The 19,963-nt window shown below is 39.2% G+C and overlaps 1 protein-coding gene across 2 annotated transcripts in view; it reads right to left on the bottom strand.

The window, feature by feature from the left end:
- Positions 1-474: 474 nt before the first annotated feature.
- SEC23IP (SEC23 interacting protein) overlaps positions 475-19,963 on the bottom strand; it is a 39,069-nt gene continuing 19,580 nt past the window's right edge. For both annotated transcript variants that reach the window (XM_052660707.1, XM_052660708.1), the window contains exons 12-19: positions 19,309-19,404; positions 14,847-15,044; positions 8,940-9,095; positions 8,454-8,556; positions 7,059-7,244; positions 6,000-6,162; positions 5,412-5,513; positions 475-1,950 (exon numbers count right to left, since the gene is read on the bottom strand). In XM_052660707.1, the coding sequence (XP_052516667.1) occupies positions 5,432-5,513; positions 6,000-6,162; positions 7,059-7,244; positions 8,454-8,556; positions 8,940-9,095; positions 14,847-15,044; positions 19,309-19,404 (984 nt within the window). In that variant the 3' untranslated portion in view covers positions 475-1,950; positions 5,412-5,431. The remainder of the gene's footprint in view (positions 1,951-5,411; positions 5,514-5,999; positions 6,163-7,058; positions 7,245-8,453; positions 8,557-8,939; positions 9,096-14,846; positions 15,045-19,308; positions 19,405-19,963) is intronic.

The following is a 19,963-nucleotide window of genomic DNA, read 5'->3' as shown; positions in this document are numbered from 1 at the left end:
AACGCCCGTGCAGACAAAAATAATAAATATGTTAAAAAGAAAGCAAAATTAAAGAAAATATGTAATTTGTAAAGGGTTTGGTCTGAACAGTCATTCTAAGGTCTCTTATTTAATTCTACTTCTGATTTTTTAAATTGTTTTATTCAACAAATATTTGGGACGTGCCTCACTTTGTGACAAGACTGTGCTAGGCAGGGTGGTTAAAACTGTCAACAATATGCTAATAAAGAGACTCTGCCCTCAGACCTACTTACTGTTTTGACTTTAGGTTTGTTTTTTTAAGAAACTGAAGAGGGATATAAATACATGCCCCCCAAATTCTACTTTATATCACAAGATTCCTAAAACTGCTCTGGTGTATGTTTCTACTATGGACACTAGTTCAAGCATTTCTCCTCTGCTCAATGTTCAGAAAACATAGGTTGAATAATACAGACAAAACCAGCTTAAGTTGAAAAATCAAACTGGATTTTATTAAAATATACATAAATAACTCTTATTTATTTCATCAGTTGGGGAAGTTAGGAGGAAATTAAGTGAAAAGTAATAGCACTGGTGTCGAGAAATGAAGGCCAAAAGGGAGTGGGTGGAACCATACTCCAGCCCACATCAGCCACCAGCAGCCTGAGAAAGGCATTTAGTGTCGTGTCCTTGGATGCAGAATAAGGTGGTTGGAACATATGCTGTCTGGGGTCAGCTGCAGTTCAAAAACTCTACTGTCCTAATTCTATTATTAGGAGCAAATGCTATAGTTAGACATTAACCATAGAGCAGATGCTCACAATGAAAAGTAAATGAACACTGAACTCAAAGGAATACTTTTAAGGAAGACAAGAAAATTACAGAAGTTTTCTGCTTTAGAAAAATGCACTGATGTTACTGTTTTATTCACACTAATATCTATACACAAAAAATGTGTATCATATGCAGCCTTCAAAAAATTCTATGTTCCATGAGAGCTATGTAAAGTGTCAAACGTTCCTACTGCATAACAAAAGCAGATCAGCATTCCCATGGAGTATTAGGAAAATATTCAGATAATCTGAAGTTACAGTAAAACAGAGTAAAACATCACAGAACAGTCTTTTCATGAAGCAGAGCTACAGTCTAGAAGTTGATACTTTCCAATACTTTGGTATGAGTGAAATTAACACAAGGCAAAAACACCCAAAACCCAAAAAAATTCTACTGTGGTTCTCATATTAACTGCAACTTCAGCAATAAGGCGATTGCACAGCTACCATGGGTGACAAAATGGAGAAGCTTCTTGCTTGCTCCCTGCTACCAGCGGAAGCGGCACTGGGAGAGCGTTCACAGGACTTCCGTGAAGTGAAGAGCATCTCACTTCCTCTCCCCACTCTCCTCCCAGCAACAGCCTGGAAGGCTCCAAGACCACAGCAGAGCTTGGAACAGAAGTGATTTTGGTTTCTTCCGCTTAACAAATACAAATAACCCTCCATTAAAGCAGCCCGAACTATAATTCACATTTTTAAAAGTTGAACATAAATTTTTAAAAAACTGTATTATTATAGTTTCTTGAGAAGTCTGTAGAACATACTACATTAATTTTAAAATGCAAGTTTAATAGACCACTGACAACAGTTTTTTAGGAAAAAGAAACAACCGTTTGCATGCAACAAATATTCTTCATTGATATCACATATTACTTTGACAACTGTACAATTAAACTGATCTGAGGAGTTTTAAACTGCATCATTTTAAACATTTCTTTTTCTCATCTACACAGTCCAAATGTGGTACTGATTTTTTTCACTGTCTTTTTGTTCTGCATGTTTTCTTTAAAATGAACCCCTACATCTGAGAATGAGAGCACAGGAACTGTCGATGAATCACTTTTCTGTCGGCCATTCCAGGAGCAGACTGGGAATGTCCTCCGAGGATTTTCTCGGCACTGTAATTTAGACTGCAAGCTTCTGTAAAGACAAGAGTCTTGAAAAGAAAAAAAGAGTCCTTGGTCATCTTTACAAACTTACAGACATAACACAAAAACTCACTGTCATTCCTTTCTAAAATAAAAGAACACACTGTCAAGCGACAGCAAACACTGCAGACTGCCTGGAAGAACGTGGCCCGGGAACACCAAGTCCTCAGACAGGCCTTCTGGAGGGACAGGAGGGCATCAGGCAGTGCTCAGTGAGGTCAACCAGCGTCATGGTCTTCGTAACAAAATGAGTACAAAAAATAAAAGACAAAACACAGACTGAGTTATCTGTCAGGTTAATCTGAGGCTTTTTAAAGAGCGATTCTAAAGTTAAAGGACAGAAAAAAAAATTTAGCAAGACTGTCGATGCTTGAATGCACCACGTATAGAAGGACTGTTAATATTTTAAATTATTTTATAGTGTCAGTATACTGTTAGGAACTAAGCTCTTGCCTAAGTTTTACAATCATGTATAAGAAGAAATAAAACAAGTACAGTGAACAAATCATGTGAAAGGTGGAAGGGTCTTAATTTTTCACAGCAGGTGATGCTGTCACAGTCCTAAAACTGCTATGGTTTGGATTTTGTTTGTTCTGCTTTGTTTTGTGCAGAAAGAATGTCAGGAGAATTTAAATCATTTCAAAATTCATTTGGAATAATAGCCAAGACTATGGTAGCCTAAGAAACTGGACTACCAGATATTAAAAACTTTCACTGAATCTAAGACAGCATCAATTGTAAGATGCAACATTGTTTTATGCATCATGCAAAGAAAATATGCCCAGGGTGGGGAGTCTAAAAGGCATAGAGACCCTCACAAAAAGTGGGGATATCAAATCCCAAACAGCCTCAATGAGGGGTATAAAAATGTAATAATAAAAATAATAATGCTTCCTCCAGAAAGAAAGCAAAGATGCTGCAGACCACTTCTCTGACAACAGGAAGGAGGGGAAATTCCCTGATATTGACCTGGTGCCTCTACCCCCACCAGCCTGCAGATTTCATGACCTGCGTGCACACTATCAGCATAGGCCAAGAAAATCTCAAGCAGAGAAGTTAGTTTCTAAGACTCAGACTAACAGTGCCCCCCAGTGACTGGTAGAAGAAAACTCAAACCCTCTCAAGGAGAACTCAACTTTCATTAAGGCAACAACTGCTTTTTAAGATGCATTCTAAATGTAAAGATGCTGAAATGCAAAAAAATATGTAACTTGAAATCAGTAAAATATGGTAGACGGATAAATAAGTCAATAGAAAAGATGTCAGAAAACCTAGAAAACAAATATTGGGTGTATGAATTTAAAAAAAGTCAACAGCACATGATAAAAATCATCAAACCAACAACAAAAAGGTACATTATTCAATATATGGCACAGGCAAAAAGATTAAATATTTAAGAAAAAAGTTAAATTCGTCTCTATACCATATCTTTCAAAACTATAAAGTCAGGTGAAGAAACAAAACCATATAAAAACTAAAAGAAAATAAATGTAATTATCTAAATAATATTAAAAGACTGGCCTGCACATTTTTAAAACAGGCTCCCTGATCCTACCCCCTCAAAATAAAAGGGTGTATTTATTTACTAGAAGGCAAATGCCAAACTCAAAAAAAAAAAAAGAAACTGTAATGACAAAATGTTAATTTAACTATCAAAACTATAAATCAATAAGAAGCAAAACTATCATACCTCCCACCTCCAGAAAAAAGCATAAAGGTCAAAAACAGGCAATTGACAAAAGAAGAAATGGACAGTAAAAACACTAAACACGCTTAATTTCACTAGTAACAGAAATGCAGAATGAAACACTGATGTAACCACCTCTGGGCTTCCCAGGTGGCACCAGCAGTAAAGAGCCTGCCTGCCAATGAAGGAGACAGAGGAGACCCAGGTTTGATCCATGGGCGGGGAAGATCTCCTGGAGGAGGGCATGGCAGCCCACTCCAGTATTTCTGCCTGGAGAGTACCATGAACAGAGGAGACTAGAGGGCTACAGTCCATAGGACTGCAAAGGGTCGGACATGAATGAAGTGACTTAGCATGTATGCATAACAATTTCTAGCTATCAAATTAGTAAAACTTTAAAAAACAGTAATAACCAATATGGACAAGGGTAGAAAAAAACTAGCACTTATATTGACAGTAGCTATGAAACTTCTGCAACCCTTCTGAAATATAACTTCCCAATAAATACAGATCAAAAATCTTTTTAAAATGTGACAACTCTTAGATTTAACAATGCTTCTTCTGGGAATTTAGGCCAAGCAGTCAGAGATGCACAAAAAGTACGTACAACTACATGGTAAGAATTATTTATAATAAACATTGGAACATCATTAAACATGCAACAATGGTAGATAAATTAAGGATTTTAATAAGAACTATGAATGAAATACAACTATTAAATATAATGTATCTCTGAAGCACTGTTCATACTAGTAAACCTATATGCCCAACAGTAAGGAATGGTTAAAACAAATTGTGGTGTAACAATCAATGAAATACGACACAATCACTAAAAAGGATGAGGCAGCTCTTCTGTTCTGATATATATTCTGTCTGTCTGAGATGATCTTCTTTCCCCAGATATCCACCTGGCTCAGTTGCTCCAATGACATTCTATCATTTGGGATGTCCCCTGCCATTTTATATACAATAGCAACTTGTTCCCATCTCAAAGGTATTCCCTCTCCCCCTTATCCTGCTGCTCTATTTTTAACCATCTGACTCACTTCCATTGTTTATTTACTGTCTGTCCTCCCCTAGAGGAAGGAAGATCCTTGAGGGCACAGACTGTGTAGTCCAATGCTGTGACCCTCAGGGCCTAAGCACTTCACAGGTAAGTAAGGTGCTCGGCAAATGATGGATAGATGCTGGGTGTGCGGGTGGGTGGGTGGATGAATGGATCGGTGGGTGGATGCGGGAAAATCACAAAGATACAAAGGTGAGAAGAGTGGGTAAAGTTGGTGGTGGTCAGAGCGGGGTTCTCTGGCTTCTCTCCGAAGTGTGTGAGAGTAGGGTCACGGTCAAGGGCTGTGGGAAACGTGAGGAGAAAGGAGCAAAGTAACAGTCACCTCAGGGTGTGGGGAAGGGGATTGACCAGCACAAGTGTGGCAGAGCTATACTGCAGGCTTGACTGCCCGCTGGGTGTTTGGTCATAGATTTGAAGCACGTACGGTTAGCACAACTGCCTGACCTTTCTCTGGCCATGTGCTGCTACTCGGGTGAGGTTCAGAGTAAGAGACAACTAGGCTTCCTAGGATTAAGGTTTTGCCAGGTGACTAAGAGAGGACGAGAAAGACACAGGACTCCCCTGGTGGTCCAAGAGTTAAGACTCTCCTCCTAACAAAGGGGGCCCATGTTTGATCCCTGGTCGAGAACTAAGATCCTACATGCTGCAGGGTGCAGCCAAAAAAAGCCTCAGAATGAAGCCTTCAGAATTTATACACAAAATAAAGATAAACTCACACAGTGAAGCTGAAGTCCAATCAATGCTGCGGCTGTTCTGGACTAATGTTCATTGTTTGATAAATTTCTTTAAGTAATAACAGAGCAGTATCTTCTGATTCCCTATTAAAAAGAAAAGCACATTTACTTAAGAGATAATGAGAAATTAACCTCTATGCATAAAGGTGGAAAGGCAGCTTTGGTTCTATTCAACTCTACCTAAGGAGGGCAAATGAAAACAAAGTTGTGTAATCTCAGGGCTATCCTTAAAAAATGGATAAAGACTGATCAGCAACAAAACAGCTGTACTGCCGTTCTTCTTGGTGACACAGGATATATAAAAGGATGGCATTCAAAGTCCCTACCATTCCCACTCTGAAAGGCATCCCAGCAATATGTGCAAGTACCAAAGGCCTTTGGTCAAACGCAGGTGACACGCTGCCATCTTGTGGATAACTAAGCTAATGGGGGAAAATACTGATTTTGAATATAAGGGCGTTCAAATTAATATTCCATAACAAATGCTAATTCAGTAAGAATCTCACAGAACTGAGGTATATGCTGGCACCTAAAGGCCACATGAACACTATCAAAGGTGAAAATACTTACCAATAGCATAAGTGACTCTGAAGAGCGAAAAGATATTCATTAAAACTCTCTATTGGCTTTTCTTGAAGAACGTAGTCAATTCGACGACCTCCATTCAACATTCCAACCTTTCCTAAGTAGTCCTCATCCTTGGAAAAATCTGGACTTTCAACAATCTTTTCTGCTAGAATTCAAACCATTTCAATATCAAAGTCAATCACTTAATCATTATCCTTTGACTTTAGCTGACTTTCTGGGCTCAAGAGAAAATTGCTTGACACACGCAGCAGCCTGGGGAGCTACCAGGCTCACTTCCCATTCCTCCAAAGAGCCAGGGGAGAGGGGCTGGCTGCCCGGGAGAGAGGAGAGAGAGCCAACCAGCTGACAGGAGTTTTGAAGAAAAGGGGTGAGAGAGCATTGCAGAGAGAAAGGAAATAGAATTAGAACCTGAAAGAATCAAAAACATCACGGCACAACGACTTGACATTGCACGTATAGTCTACAGTGACACAGTCAGACACAGAACCAGGAGAGCTTTTCTCACAGGGGGTCATTCAGATGCCTGAATACCAACTTAGTTCTCAACTCCGACATTCCATTCTGGCCTTATGAATCTGAACAAAATTTAAAGCCTGTACAGTAAAACCTGGGCTTCCCAGGTGGCTCAGTGGTAAAGAATCTTCATGCCAGTGTAGGAGATGCAGGAGAAGCAGGCTCAGTCCCTGGATCAGGAAGATCCCCTGGAGGAGGAAATGGCAACCCACCCTAGTATTCTTGCCTGGAGAATCCCACGGACAGGAGCCTGATGGGCTACAGTCCATGGGGTTGCAAAGAGTTGGACATGACTTGGCAACTAAACAGCAGCAAAGTAAAACCTGCAACTATCAGCCCAAAACCTAGTTTAAAAAGAAAGGATGACATGGGTTTTGAAGTACAGTTTGTACAAACAGATTTTCCTTTATAGGAAGAGCCTCTACATTTCAACAAAAAGGACTATAATGGAAAAGCATCATCAAATAATTCATGTGTTTGTTCACAAATAATTTTTGCACTGGAAAATGCCTTAAATGTCAAATTTACCTTCAACTACTTGCTTTTCTTCTTCTTCTTTGATCTGATTGGCTACCTTCTCCAATTCTTCTTGCAACTGAGTTGAAGAGGTATGAGCACGGGCAAATTCGTTTAATGTCTGCCAAGCACTTTTCAGAGAGCTAATGAAACCCTGCTTCAAATCAGATCCCATACGAGAGAGACTTTCTTTCAACTCTAAAGAGATTAAGATGACATAACAAGTTATTGGTTACTGGGTAAAATTCTGCACCACAAAAGTTAAAACACAAGTTACACTATTCTCAGACTGGATAAGACCTCTTACTCTTCTCTTAAATGTCAAATACATGGGAGTTTCTCAGCCAAGAACACTCAACATGTTAAAATGTTCTGTGAAAATAAATAAATAAAATAAAATGTTCTGTGGAGTCTTACCCTATCATTTTTTTAATGACTAAACTTGATCCAGCCTAAACCTATATATTTCCTCTCTTCCAAAAAAAAAAAAAAACAGAATGCAAATACCATAAAAAGGTATAAGCATATCTATGGGCCTTTTTTTAAAAGTCAAAAAACGGGCCCACAGGACTAAAAAGATGACTGTTCTTCTAATATGTATTGGCGAATGGTTTTGAGAATTTGAGATTCTGATATAACCACCATTTAAACTCCTAAGTTAAAAATGAAGAAACTACTGCCCCTTTACTTTTTCTACTTGTGTCTAATAAATCATATTTTAATTCAAAATCTTAAGAATATCAAAGTATCAAATTTCTCATTTTAACTTCAAAAGTTAATTACGTTTGAAAAGCATGATGCAAGCTTAAAGAAAAAAAAAAAGAACAAAAATTTTAAGAGGGCATGATCACTTCTCCTTCTTTTAAACCTATGAATAAGAATAATATACCATTAATAGGCATAAAAGAAACCTAAACCCTACTTGGAATTATTATCAATCCATTTTGTTCAATAAAATTTATTTAAAAGAAAAAGTTTATTTATAGTTACCAAGGAAAAAACAGCTCACTTGACTGAGCGTCAAATTTATTTCTTGATGGTTTGGTCTTTAGTTCAAAAACAACTATGCTTCCCAATTCCAAAAACTTTTACCAAATTTTATCAAAATGTATGCATCTCACTTTATCACCAACTTCCCCCATTCCTCATTATATCAACAATTGTATCAATTACATCAACAAATATCAAATATTATCAAGAAGAAATCATCAAGAAGAAACTCTTTTATAACTTTACAGCTCCTCCAAATATTTAGTAAACAGGTTCTGAACATAGTAGGCACTCAAATAAGACCTTAGTGTTAAAATGCTCATAACTTATTACAAATGACAGGAAGAACCCAAATCATTAAATGACAGTCACAAAATGACAGGAAGGAAATTAGTTTTATTAGCATTTTCTCTTTACCTAAATGAAGTCTTTTTCTGCCTTTGTGATGTGGAATGAGAACTGCCTTCAGGTCCAAATCTGGTACAATCATAGGTTCTAATCGATATGCCACTGGATCAAGCTATAAACAGAAGAATTAGAAATTTATGAAAAGCTGTTTTGTGTTATGTATCTTAGCTAAGTGAGAAAACAGATAACTAGCAAACCAGAGATTTTTATTTTTTTTCCACACCTTATTCAAATACTGGTAATTATAAGACGACTTTTCAGTTTGTGGAGAAAATTACTTTGCAAACAAAACAAAAGAATCGTTTCCTTGAACAAAGGCTTTCTGGTAGAAAAGTTTATTGCAAAGTATCAGACTATTTTTTAGGTCAGAGGGCTAAGTTGTACAAAATCAAAATCAGTTTTAATTCCCAAGAAATACGAATCTGAGACTCTATCAGGATAAAGAGGACTAGTGCTTTGTCTTCTTCAAAGCAGAAGTAAATGCAAGTCACTCACTGGGTGATAAATATTGAAGAATCCTTTGCAGGTAGGAAGCCTGTAGTTTTCATCTATCCTATCCACTCCTCGAATAGTGAGAAACATACCAATTGGAGATCCCAAGGCAAAGAAAATCTCTGGTTCAAAGTCTAAGGAGCTGTAAACAACAGAAACCTAGGAAGAATCAGAAAACAATGAAAGACAGTCATTTCAATGTCATGAAACACAAATATCAAAGGTTCAACTAAAACTTCACTTAATTAAAAGCACCCCAATACAGACGATGCTCTGTAACGTATAGCTTACGATACTAATGATCACTGTAACGGACAGCTGCTGCTAGCACAGAAGAACCAAAAAATTTCCCTCTGAAATCTTTACCCACAATTACATCCTCTAAGACTTTCACTTATTGTATAAAGCATAAAATATACAGTGTACAGAAGTAGCATCTCTATGTTAGTTATAAATGTGGTCAAAACTGCAGACTCTAGAATCAAACTGCCTGGGTTTGAGCCCTGACTCCACTCCTTACTGTGTGTCTTCAGGCAAGTTTCTCAATCTCTCTTGCCTCCACTTCAGTTTCCTCATCTATAAAATGGGAATCATAGCAATGCCAAACTCATAATGTGGTTGAAAAACCACACTTAATAATTATCAAATCCACATAAGATGCTTAGCATATTTTAAGCATCCAGTGACTATGACTTCTATTATAACTACCATCCTCATTCATTAGGCATGTTTCTCTCCATTAGAAAAATGATTTATCCCCAAAGAGCTCCTGTGTAGGGGAAGCTCACATGTAGCCTTTCAGCTCACAGAGAACTGTTAGCATAAGAGAAAGCACCCACATTCGGACAGCTCTCTGTAGTTTACAAAGCTCTTTTGTTTGATGCTCAGTGACAGAACTTCTGCCTCCATCATTTCAGTATCCTGAGAATGAAGAACAAGGAATGGCATAATCAAGGGCATGAGAGAGGTCCACTGAGAGCAGAGGGCATGGCAGGAACCCTCATGCCCACATATCAGACGAAGACAGTGAAACCCAAGTAGGTGACGGCAGTTACTCAGGAGCACACGGTGAGGGGCAGAATGACATCTAATCCCAAATTCAAAGCTCTTTCTACTAACTAGGCTGCCCTTCTAACAAAGTCTAGACTTCACATCCCCTGGTTTGCCCCTAAATTTGCAAATTCAATAGTTTCTGCTACTGATGGGGACCACAAAGGAGGTGCTTTCAAGATTATGCATCTTCCCTCAGTTTCAGAAAAAAATAAGGTTAAAAAAATTATAAACTGGAAAAAATATTCACATGAAGGGGCCAACATCTCTAATATATAAAGAATTCTTTAGTACCAGTAAAGAGAAAAGCAGCCCAACAGAAAAATAGGTATACTAGTACATCATTGAAAAAAAGCATAAAAAACAGATGACAAAACATCGAACTTCTCTAGCGCTCAAAGAAATACAGTGAGATACAGTTAGCAAAAAAATGGTATGGACCTAACCGAAGCAGAAGATATTAAGAAAAGGTGGCAAGAATACACGGAAGAACTATACAAAAAAGATCTTCACAACCCAGATAATCATGATGATGTGATCGTTAATCTAGAGCCAGACATCTTGGAATGTGAAGTCAAGTGGGCCTTAGAAAGCATTACTACGAACAAAGCTAGTGGAGGTCATGGAATTCCAGTTGAGCTCCTTCAAATCCTGAAAGATGATGCTGTGAAAGTGCTGCACTCAATTTGCCAGCAAATTTGGAAAACTCAGCAGTGGCGACAGGACTGCTGAAAAGGTCAGTTTTCATTCCAATCCCAAAGAAAGGCAATGCCAAAGAATGCTCAAACTACCACACAATTGCACTCATCTCACATGCTAGTAAAGTAATGCTCAAAATTCTCCAAGCCAGGCTTCAGCAATACGTGAACCGTGAACTCCCTGATGTTCAAGCTGGTTTTAGAAAAGGCAGAGGAACCAGAGATCAAATTGCCACATCCGCTGGATCATGGGAAAAGCAAGAGAGTTCCAGAAAAACATCGATTTCTGCTTTATTGACTATGCCAAAGCCTTTGACTGTGTGGATCACAATAACCTGTGGAAAATTCTGAGAGAGATGGGAATACCAAACCACCTAACCTGCCTCTTGAGAAATCTGTATGCAGGTCAGGAAGCAACAGTTAGAACTGGACATGGAACAACAGACTGGTTCCAAATAGGAAAAGAAATACGTCAAGGCTTTATATTGTCACCCTGCTTATTTAACTTATGTTCAGAGTACATCATGAGAAACGCTGGACTGGAAGAAACACAAGCTGGAAGCAAGACTGCCGGGAGAAATATCAATAACCTCAGATATGCAGATGACACCACCCTTATGGCAGAAAGTGAAGAGGAGCTAAAAAGCCTCTTGATGAAAGTGAAAGAGGAGAGTGAAAAAGTTGGCTTAAAGCTCAACATTCAGAAAACGAAGATCGTGGCATCTGGTCCCATCACTTCATGGCAAACAGATGGGGACACAGTGGAAAACTGTCAGACTTTATTTTTTTGGGCTCCAAAATCACTGCAGATGGTGACTGCAGCCATGAAATTAAAAGACGCTTACTCCTTGGAAGAAAAGTTATGACCAACCTAGATAATATATTCAAAAGCAGAGACGTTACTCTGTCGACTAAGGTCCGTCTAGTCAAGGCTATGGTTTTTCCTGTGGTCATGTATGGATGTGAAAGTTGGACTGTGAAGAAGGCTGAGCGCCGAAGAATTGATGCGTTTGAACTGTGGTGTTGAAGAAGACTCTTGAGAGTCCCTTGGACTGCAAGGAGATCCAACCAGTCCATTCTAATGGAGATCAGTCCCGGGTGTTCATTGGAAGGACTGATGCTAAAGCTGAAACTCCAGTACTTTGGCCACCTCATGCAAAGAGTTGACTCATTGGAAAAGACTCTGATGCTGGGAGGGATTGGGGGCAGGAGGAGAAGGGGACGACAGAGGATGAGATGGCTGGATAGCATCATGTACTCAATGGACGTGAGCCTGAGTGAACTCCGGGAGATGGTGATGAACAGGGAGGCCTGGCATGCTGCAATTCATGGGGTCACAAAGAGTCGGACACAACTGAGCAACTGAACTGAACTGAACTGAACAGTTAGCACAGATATAAATAAAATACTAAAAAAAAATTTTTAACTCCTATTTGCATGTGAAAAAATTATTTCTTTAGAAGAAGTTATAGAAGTAAGAATATGACATTTTTAAACAAGAATGATTGATAGTACTAGCAAGGGAGAGGAGAGAGAGGCAGAGAAGCTGCCAGTGGGAGTACAAACTTTCCAGGGGCAAGTAGCAATAACTATTAACATTCTTGTGTTCACGGCTTTTGGCCCAGCTATAAATACTTCCAGTTATATAACTGCAAGAAAGAATAAAAAATGTTCACAGAAAATTGGTTTAAAACTGTTTATCACTGGATTGCTTAATAGAGTGAAAAACTGCCTACAGGTCCAATATTATGGATTGAATGTGTTCCCCCCAAAGAGAACTCTACCAGTACCTCAGGCTTTCTTTGGAAACAGAATCATTACAGCATTAAGGTGGGCCCTAAATCCAGTGACTGATGTCATTATGAAAAGGAGAAACCTGGACACAGAGACAGGGAAATGACATGAACACAAAGGGAGTTGGCCACATGAAAGTGGAAGACTGGGGAGGGGGGCTGAAGCACGCTTAAACCAAAGGATGCTAACCAGTGCTGGCAAACCATCAGAAGGGCAAGAGGTAGGGAAGGGCGCCCCTTCGGGGCTTCAGAGCGGAGTAAGGCCCCACTGACACCTGAGTCATGGGCTTCCAGCCTCCAGAACTGTGCGACAGTAAGTTTATGGTGATTAAGACCACCTAGCTTGTGACAGTTTGTTATGGCCGCCTATTTAAAAAATGGGCTTTGTGTTGGATAATTCTCCCCAACTGTAGGCTAATGTTTAAGTGTTCTGAGCATATTTAATGTTTAATGTTCTGATGCTGGGCAGGTTAAGTGAAGTCGCTCAGTCGTGTCCAATTCTTTGCAACCCCATGGACTGTAGCCTATTAGGCTCCTCTGTCCTTTGGATTTTCCAGGCAATAGTACTGGAGTGGATTGCCATTTCCTTCTCCAGCAGATTTTCCCGACCCAGGGATCGAACCTGGGTCTCCCACATTGTAGACAGACGCTTTACCATCTGAGCCACCCAGGAAACAGGTTAGGTGTATTAAATGCATTTTTGACTTTGGGTAGTTTCAGGTTATAATGGGTTAATCAGGATGTAACCCCATCATAAGTCAAGGGAGACCTGTACAATGTTCTAGCATTTTCCATTTTTATTAAAACAGATATGTAAATATATGTTCAAGAGTCCAGAAGGCCTTGTTCAAACTGCTTATGGTAATTAGTCATGGTTAAGGAGATTATGAGATTGTTTTTTTCCCCTCATCTTCTCCTTAATCAGTGCTTTCTGGCTTTCTAGCATGAATGAAGCATACTGTGGATTACCACAACAACCCTCTGGGTAACAAAGGAGATGGCATGTGACCTGGACTGGGCCAATCAAACCATGCCCCACTCCCCAGGCAATAAGAATTGGTCCAGAATGGACTTGAGACTCAAGTCAGGTCAAATAAAATCCTTCCTTAAAAGTTTCTTAACTGGACCTATTAAGTAGATTCCTTTACCTCTATGGTGATGAAGCTATGAAAAGGGGAGTCCAGACCACCAACACCCACAATTCCACGTTCACAGATGCCAACACTTCCAAGGAGAAGCAGGCAGTGAGAGTGTCCTGGTGATGGGGAGGGCCTGTTTCCACAAACTACACTTCAGCCTTCATATGCAGCTAAGAAAGTATCTGTCCTTTCTTATTTCCTAGAGTCTGTTCAAGTTTGCTCATGTTTTAAGAAGACATTTTTGGGGACTTTCCTGGTGGCTCAGATGGTAAAGAACCCGCCTGCAATGCGGGAGACCTGGGTTGGGAAGATCCCCTGGAGAAGGGAACAGCTACCTACTCCAGGACTCTGGTCTGGAGAATTCCATGGACAGAGGAGCCTGGCAGGCAACAGTCCATGGGGCCGAGAGAGGTCAGACACAACTGAGCAACTTTCACTTCACTTTGCAAGGATCCTTTGTTAAGGATCCACTTTGCAAGCCTTGCAATGTGGGGAACGCAGGTTTGATCCCTAATCGGGGAACTAAGATCCCACATGCCGTGGGGCAACCGAGACTGCCAGTTGTTATCTACTAAGCTTGTTCGCTCTGGAGTAGGCAAGCCAATAAGTAAGTTAAAGAAATAAATAAAAATCCTTTTAAATGCAAACTTTATGCATGAATTAGGCTTAAAAGCTTGAATAGGCTGTATCAAACATCCAGCAATATTTTCTGCCTTCTTTAAATCAGTCATGAACTCACTTAAGAGATTAGAACCATACAACTATAAATAAATTGAAAGTAACCTTCTTTAAAAAGATTTTAATACTTTTAAGCCACTGTGAAACAAGTTTATCATTAAATGCAGCATTATCAACTACTTGGTAGGTTTTTACAGAAACTATTTCCCTCGGGGAAGAACTATGAGTAATAAAAAGTTTAAGCATACTCTGAAAATAATTTTCTATCACCACTTCTATTTCTAGTGGCTGAGACACTGAACACTATAAAACCAAGGGGTGAAAAGATTTAAACAGAGACAATTTCAAAGGCGAGGTGATATGTTCAGTACAATTCAATCCCATATTTCTAACATTATGAAAGCATACTGTTTTTATTAAGAGAAAATCAGTTTTCTCCATCCTCCCCCTAAAAAATTGTTGAATAAATATTAAGAATTTAAAGTCGCCCAAATAACCCAGGTAAGGGATTCCAACATGAACCACACAGCCTGAGTCAGTGTGTTGACTTGCCTGTCCGGTGCCAACTTCAAACGCCTCATAGTCAACACGCACAGAAGAGACAGACGCTCCAAGCGGGAGTCTCCTCTTGGACTCATTCGAGTCTGAGGGAGGAGAAGCCACGTCTTTAGCTTTCTGAGCACCTTCCTCCTGTCCTTTTGCTGAAGTGGCCACCACTGCCTTCTTTTCCGATGTTGCTTTTCTCTCTTCCTATGAAATACCAAAATTTCGTAATATAACTAAGGGGGAAAAGTTATCAGCTATCACTATGAAATATCCGTATCAATACTGAGGAATGATTAGTAATTTCTTAGGCCTAAGAATGAAAGCATTGTGGTCAATTAGAGAAATGTCCTTTAAGAGACACATACTAAATATTCAAGGAAAAATATGCCATGATGCCTATAAGCTACTTTAAAATTGTTAAGAAAAAGAAAATTAAGACCAAAGAAAAATGTGGCGAAACAGCTACAATTAAATCTAAATATTATCTATTATTATACTCTGTGCCCTACACTTTTTATGTAATTTAAAATTTTAATAGAAGTTTTTTTTAAAAATACCAACTTCTTCCTTTATGATCTCAACTTTAGCCAGATAATTTTAGAAGTACTTATGTAACTGTAAAATATATACTTCCTATAAAGAGGTGTAAACTTAAGAAATTTATTTCTCCAACATGTTTATATTCTTACGTCTGTATGAAGCCACTGACAAGTTTTCCTCAAAAGCATTCTGTAAAGAACACATTGTGGTACACTCATACAGTGGAATAACTACTCAGAAATAAAAAGAACTAAACTGCAAATAAAACTACAACTGCATGGATCTTAAAAACACTATTTTGAGTAAAAGAAGAAAGATAAAAAAGAATTTTCAGTGTTGGTTCCATTTATATAAACTTCTAGAACAGGCAAAACTATTCGATAGTGATCAGATTCAGAAGAGGAGCTGTATGGCAGGAGGAGCTGATTAGAAAGAAGCATGAGAGAACTGAGTGACAAAAATGTTCAGTTTCTGGTTTTGGCTGGTGATTACACAGGTGCAAAAATTGTCAAAACTTATTGAACAGAACGCTCAAGATCTATGCGTTTCATAAATAAGTCAGTAAAGAAAATCTTTGGGAGCATCAACAGAACAGGTGTATCACTATAGTAATGAGACAAAACCCGCCCATGTTGGTTTGTGATTGTGCCCCAGGACAGCGGCAACAATGTCAGGGGAATGTGAACAACCGTCACGGTGGATTTGCTGACTTCCCATGGGCACAGGTCTCAGTGGTCCTCACTCTCTAAGCTGTGAATGCCTGGGTAAGTCTCTGTTTGAACATTACTGACAGTGCCTAAACACTGGTCTAACTGCTCTTGTCCATCAGTGAATTCCAAATACTAGGAAACCTGGAAACAAGTCCAACTGGTTAATTCAAAAGATGATATAGCAAAAAGAAAGCTCTCCGCCAGCCATCTGGGAACTGATCCCACCATGAAGGTCTGGGTTGGCCTTGTTATCTCTGCCCTTTGGAGACACCACAGGATTAAGCCTAAAACACAGACTGAAGAATGTGACCAATGTTCTTCAGTTTAAATTTGCTTTCTTGCTTCAAAGTACCTCCCATTATAGTCATACAACATAACAATCTAAATTGCTAAGAGAACGGTCTAAATAGATCCTAAACTGTCCTACGCAAACTGTTGTTTTGTTTCCCTCTTAGACAGAGGCAGTAACTTGAAAACAAAGCGAGCCAACATACACATACTTGACAATCAATATTCCCAGCACTAAGAATTATTTCTTTTCAAAGGAAAATGATTAAGATGGTTTACAAAGGGGAAGGAAAATTTCAGGTCACAAATACCTGATCTCCTTATTAAAAATAACAGGCAACTTTTCAGTTACAGAAAATCAACAGGAGGCACCATTTTATCTCATTATTGACCCAGCAGCACCTTGTTAATGATGAAAACCAGAGCGATCAGTGGTGACCCAGCTGAGAAAGTGTCACGGTTCATTCAGAGGCAATTATTTTTGAATTTAAAAAATAAGATGACTTTATAGGTTTTTACCCCTTTCAAAACATTCTTATAAGTGCCATAAGTGATACAGCCAAGCTACTACAGGAGCCAAACCGAACTCCTTCTAGAGACTTTTCAAGAACTATAAACAGAACACTTTTTTGTTCTTCCTTTTACTGAAATATAAAATCAAGGGCAGATGCACGGCCTGGAAATCAGGCTTCTCATTTTTTGCTTCTCTATTTCTACAGGCCTGTGCTTCACTGAGGTGCACATGCAGATGCACGTGCTTACACGTGGAGAACACAGGCTGCTGTCCAGTGTGGACACACCTGTGGCGTCCTGGCTTTGGTGTGACCACTTTGCTCACCAGAGATGCTGCCCCTCTACTCAGTCTTCATCATCACCTTCAGTCAACCATCACAAACGCTATCCTGTGTCTAACATGTGTTTTGAGTTGCACCCTTTTTTTCCATTTTCTATTACATCCCAACCATTTCCGAGTCACTATATAATTACAGTGACTATGCTGAGATTCCCAACAGCCTCTAGCTTCACCCTCTTCCAACTCTATACCCACACTGTAACCAAGTGAACTCTAAAACACCAGCCCAGTCATGCAAGTGCCCTGACTGTTCCACTGACCCACAGCGGTGGCTCTCACACCATGTCCCTTAGAACTGACCCAGTGGCTTTACACTGCTGCTAAAATGTGGCCCAGTTCTCTCTCTCTCTCTCTCCCTCACATACACACATATTAATGTAAAATTCAGGTTGATAATGATGTGCTCCATTAAGAGTTGCTCCAACTTTTTCTTCCTTTAGTACTGCCTATCAGCCAGTAGGCCCTAAGCAATAGCAAAAGACAGAAAATATTAATGGAAAAACCAGGAAGGAATCAATGTCTAAAAACTCATTTATTATTTATTATAAGCACATTTGCTTATGGTTGAAATTTTATAGGGACTTCCCTTATAGCTCAGTTGGTAAAGAATCCGCCTGCAATGCAGAAGACCCTGGTGATGTGGCTTATAGCACACAGCTTTAACATTTCTGAAGTAAAAAATTTAAAATTTAGACTAAATAAATTATTTGGTGCTAAATCATAATTTGTGACAAGAATTAATAAGCAAGTCAGCATTTCATGGTGTTAGCTTAAAAAGCACCATGCCTTTCACGGCCATGAGAATACATTTGGGGACCAGCTGCCACTTCTGCCATTCGGGCCTTTGGGACCCTCTCCCCTACCCTATTCTCAGTCCCCTTGCTGTTTCCACTGCAGAAAAATACTTGCCCCCTCCTGGAAAGCCATTTCCCCTGACCCCACCCCTCCTTCAGGTTCATTCACCAACACCCGGGGGAAGTGTTCCCTCACCAGCCCGTCCCTTCTCCCATGGCCAGGCCTCACCTGGCTCTGACAGAGCTGTCAGGGGACCGATACTTTCTCTGTGGTCAGATCTCCCGCTCTAGCTAGACCACAGACCCCACAGTTCATCTCGAGGTCCCAAGGATCCAGCACGTGCCTGATCCAAAAGATACACTCAGAAAATGCCAAACAACTCAACTGCTTAGCTAATCACAACAGCTCTGTCCTATGACTTTATAACCGTATTACACATAAAGAGGCATGTTAAGTTCTTTCCAAAGAACCACAGAAGTTTAAATGATGGAAGGGTCAATGAAGACCATGTTAATTAATGTACAATAAAAACAAAATACCTACTCTAAATGCTACCAACTTTCCTAAGTTTACAGAAAATCTCTGTATAGTTAACTCAATGAAAATTAAATAAAACAAGTCCGTTATTCCCAATTGTTTTACTTCTTCTTAAATGCTTTTTAGTTGTTGCTGTTATTGCTGTGTTTTGGATTGCTGACAATTTTTGCTTTTTGGTTATTATTTAACGAGATGTATGTGTGTGTTCTTTTTATCTCTTTAGATGGTGAGAAGGATTAGAAAGACAGAAAATGAGCTAATATTTATTGGGTGATTAGCTATACATGCATGGCTTCATCCACTCTGCAATCCTGTAAGGAAGGCATTATCACTCCCAATGTAGAAATGAAGGAAACCAAGGACCAGAAAAGTTAAGCAAATTGCTCATGAATATATAGTTAATGAGTAGTTGAATTGGAAATTAGGGTCACCAGCTCATCTATTTATCTAGGACTTATCCAATGTTGCACTGGGAAATACGCAAATACCAATTTAAAAACTGAAAGTCCTTTAACCTGAACCTTGATCATCCCCAGGAAAACCAGGAATTGAAATTTAATAAGAATTTAAACCCCGTTCTGGCTGACTCCCACTTCTGGGCTTCCATCAACTCAATTATTGTTCCCTTGGGCAGGGAGCACAGTAACTGGCCTAACCATAATGGTATGAACAAAAATTTCCAAAATATAAACAAGCTAGTCAGAGTTAAGTTATGTTTTCTTTTAGGAGCAGAAATGAACCTTACCAGTTTGACAGCTTTATGTTTTACAAAGTTAGCTATCTTCTTTCTGGGTCCAAGCGGTATCCCCATTTCCTTCAGATCATCCACTGTACACATAAGCTTTAAAAGAAAACAGACAAGCACATTAGTCAATCTAATGATACATGAAATGAAACTGAAAAAAGGAAATTATGAAAAGAAACTGTATCATCTAAGGTAATTGAATATCCTAGTCAACTTAATTTTTTTACCCCCACCCTCAGTAATTTTTAATTATGAATTTAGGTGGTAAAATCTTCAGCCTCCACATCTACATCATTCTCTTAATTTTTAACACGCACGGCTGTTCAGTATCCGAAGTTAAGTGTAAAATAAAGTCTCCTCCCTCCACCCACCCCAACCACCCAGTCCTCTGAGCAGACACTGCAGGCAACTTGCTCTCCGTCCAGAGATATCTTATGTGTACACGGCATCCCGTGTTTTTCCATGTGTGTGACTTATACGCATCACCAACTCAATGGACATGAATTTGAGCAACTCTGGAAGATAGTGTAGGACAGGGAAGCCTGGCGCGCTACAGTCCAAGGAATCACAAAAAGTAGGACATGACTTAGTGACTGAACAACAAACCTATACACAAACAGGTCTGAATTTCGGTCTTTTCATGTAACAAACCTTA

Source organism: Budorcas taxicolor, chromosome 23, assembly GCF_023091745.1.
Source record: "Budorcas taxicolor isolate Tak-1 chromosome 23, Takin1.1, whole genome shotgun sequence".
NCBI classification, from domain to species: domain Eukaryota; kingdom Metazoa; phylum Chordata; class Mammalia; order Artiodactyla; family Bovidae; genus Budorcas; species Budorcas taxicolor.
The sequence above is the reverse complement of the archived record's forward strand: the minus strand, read 5'-3'. Positions and strand labels throughout refer to the sequence as shown.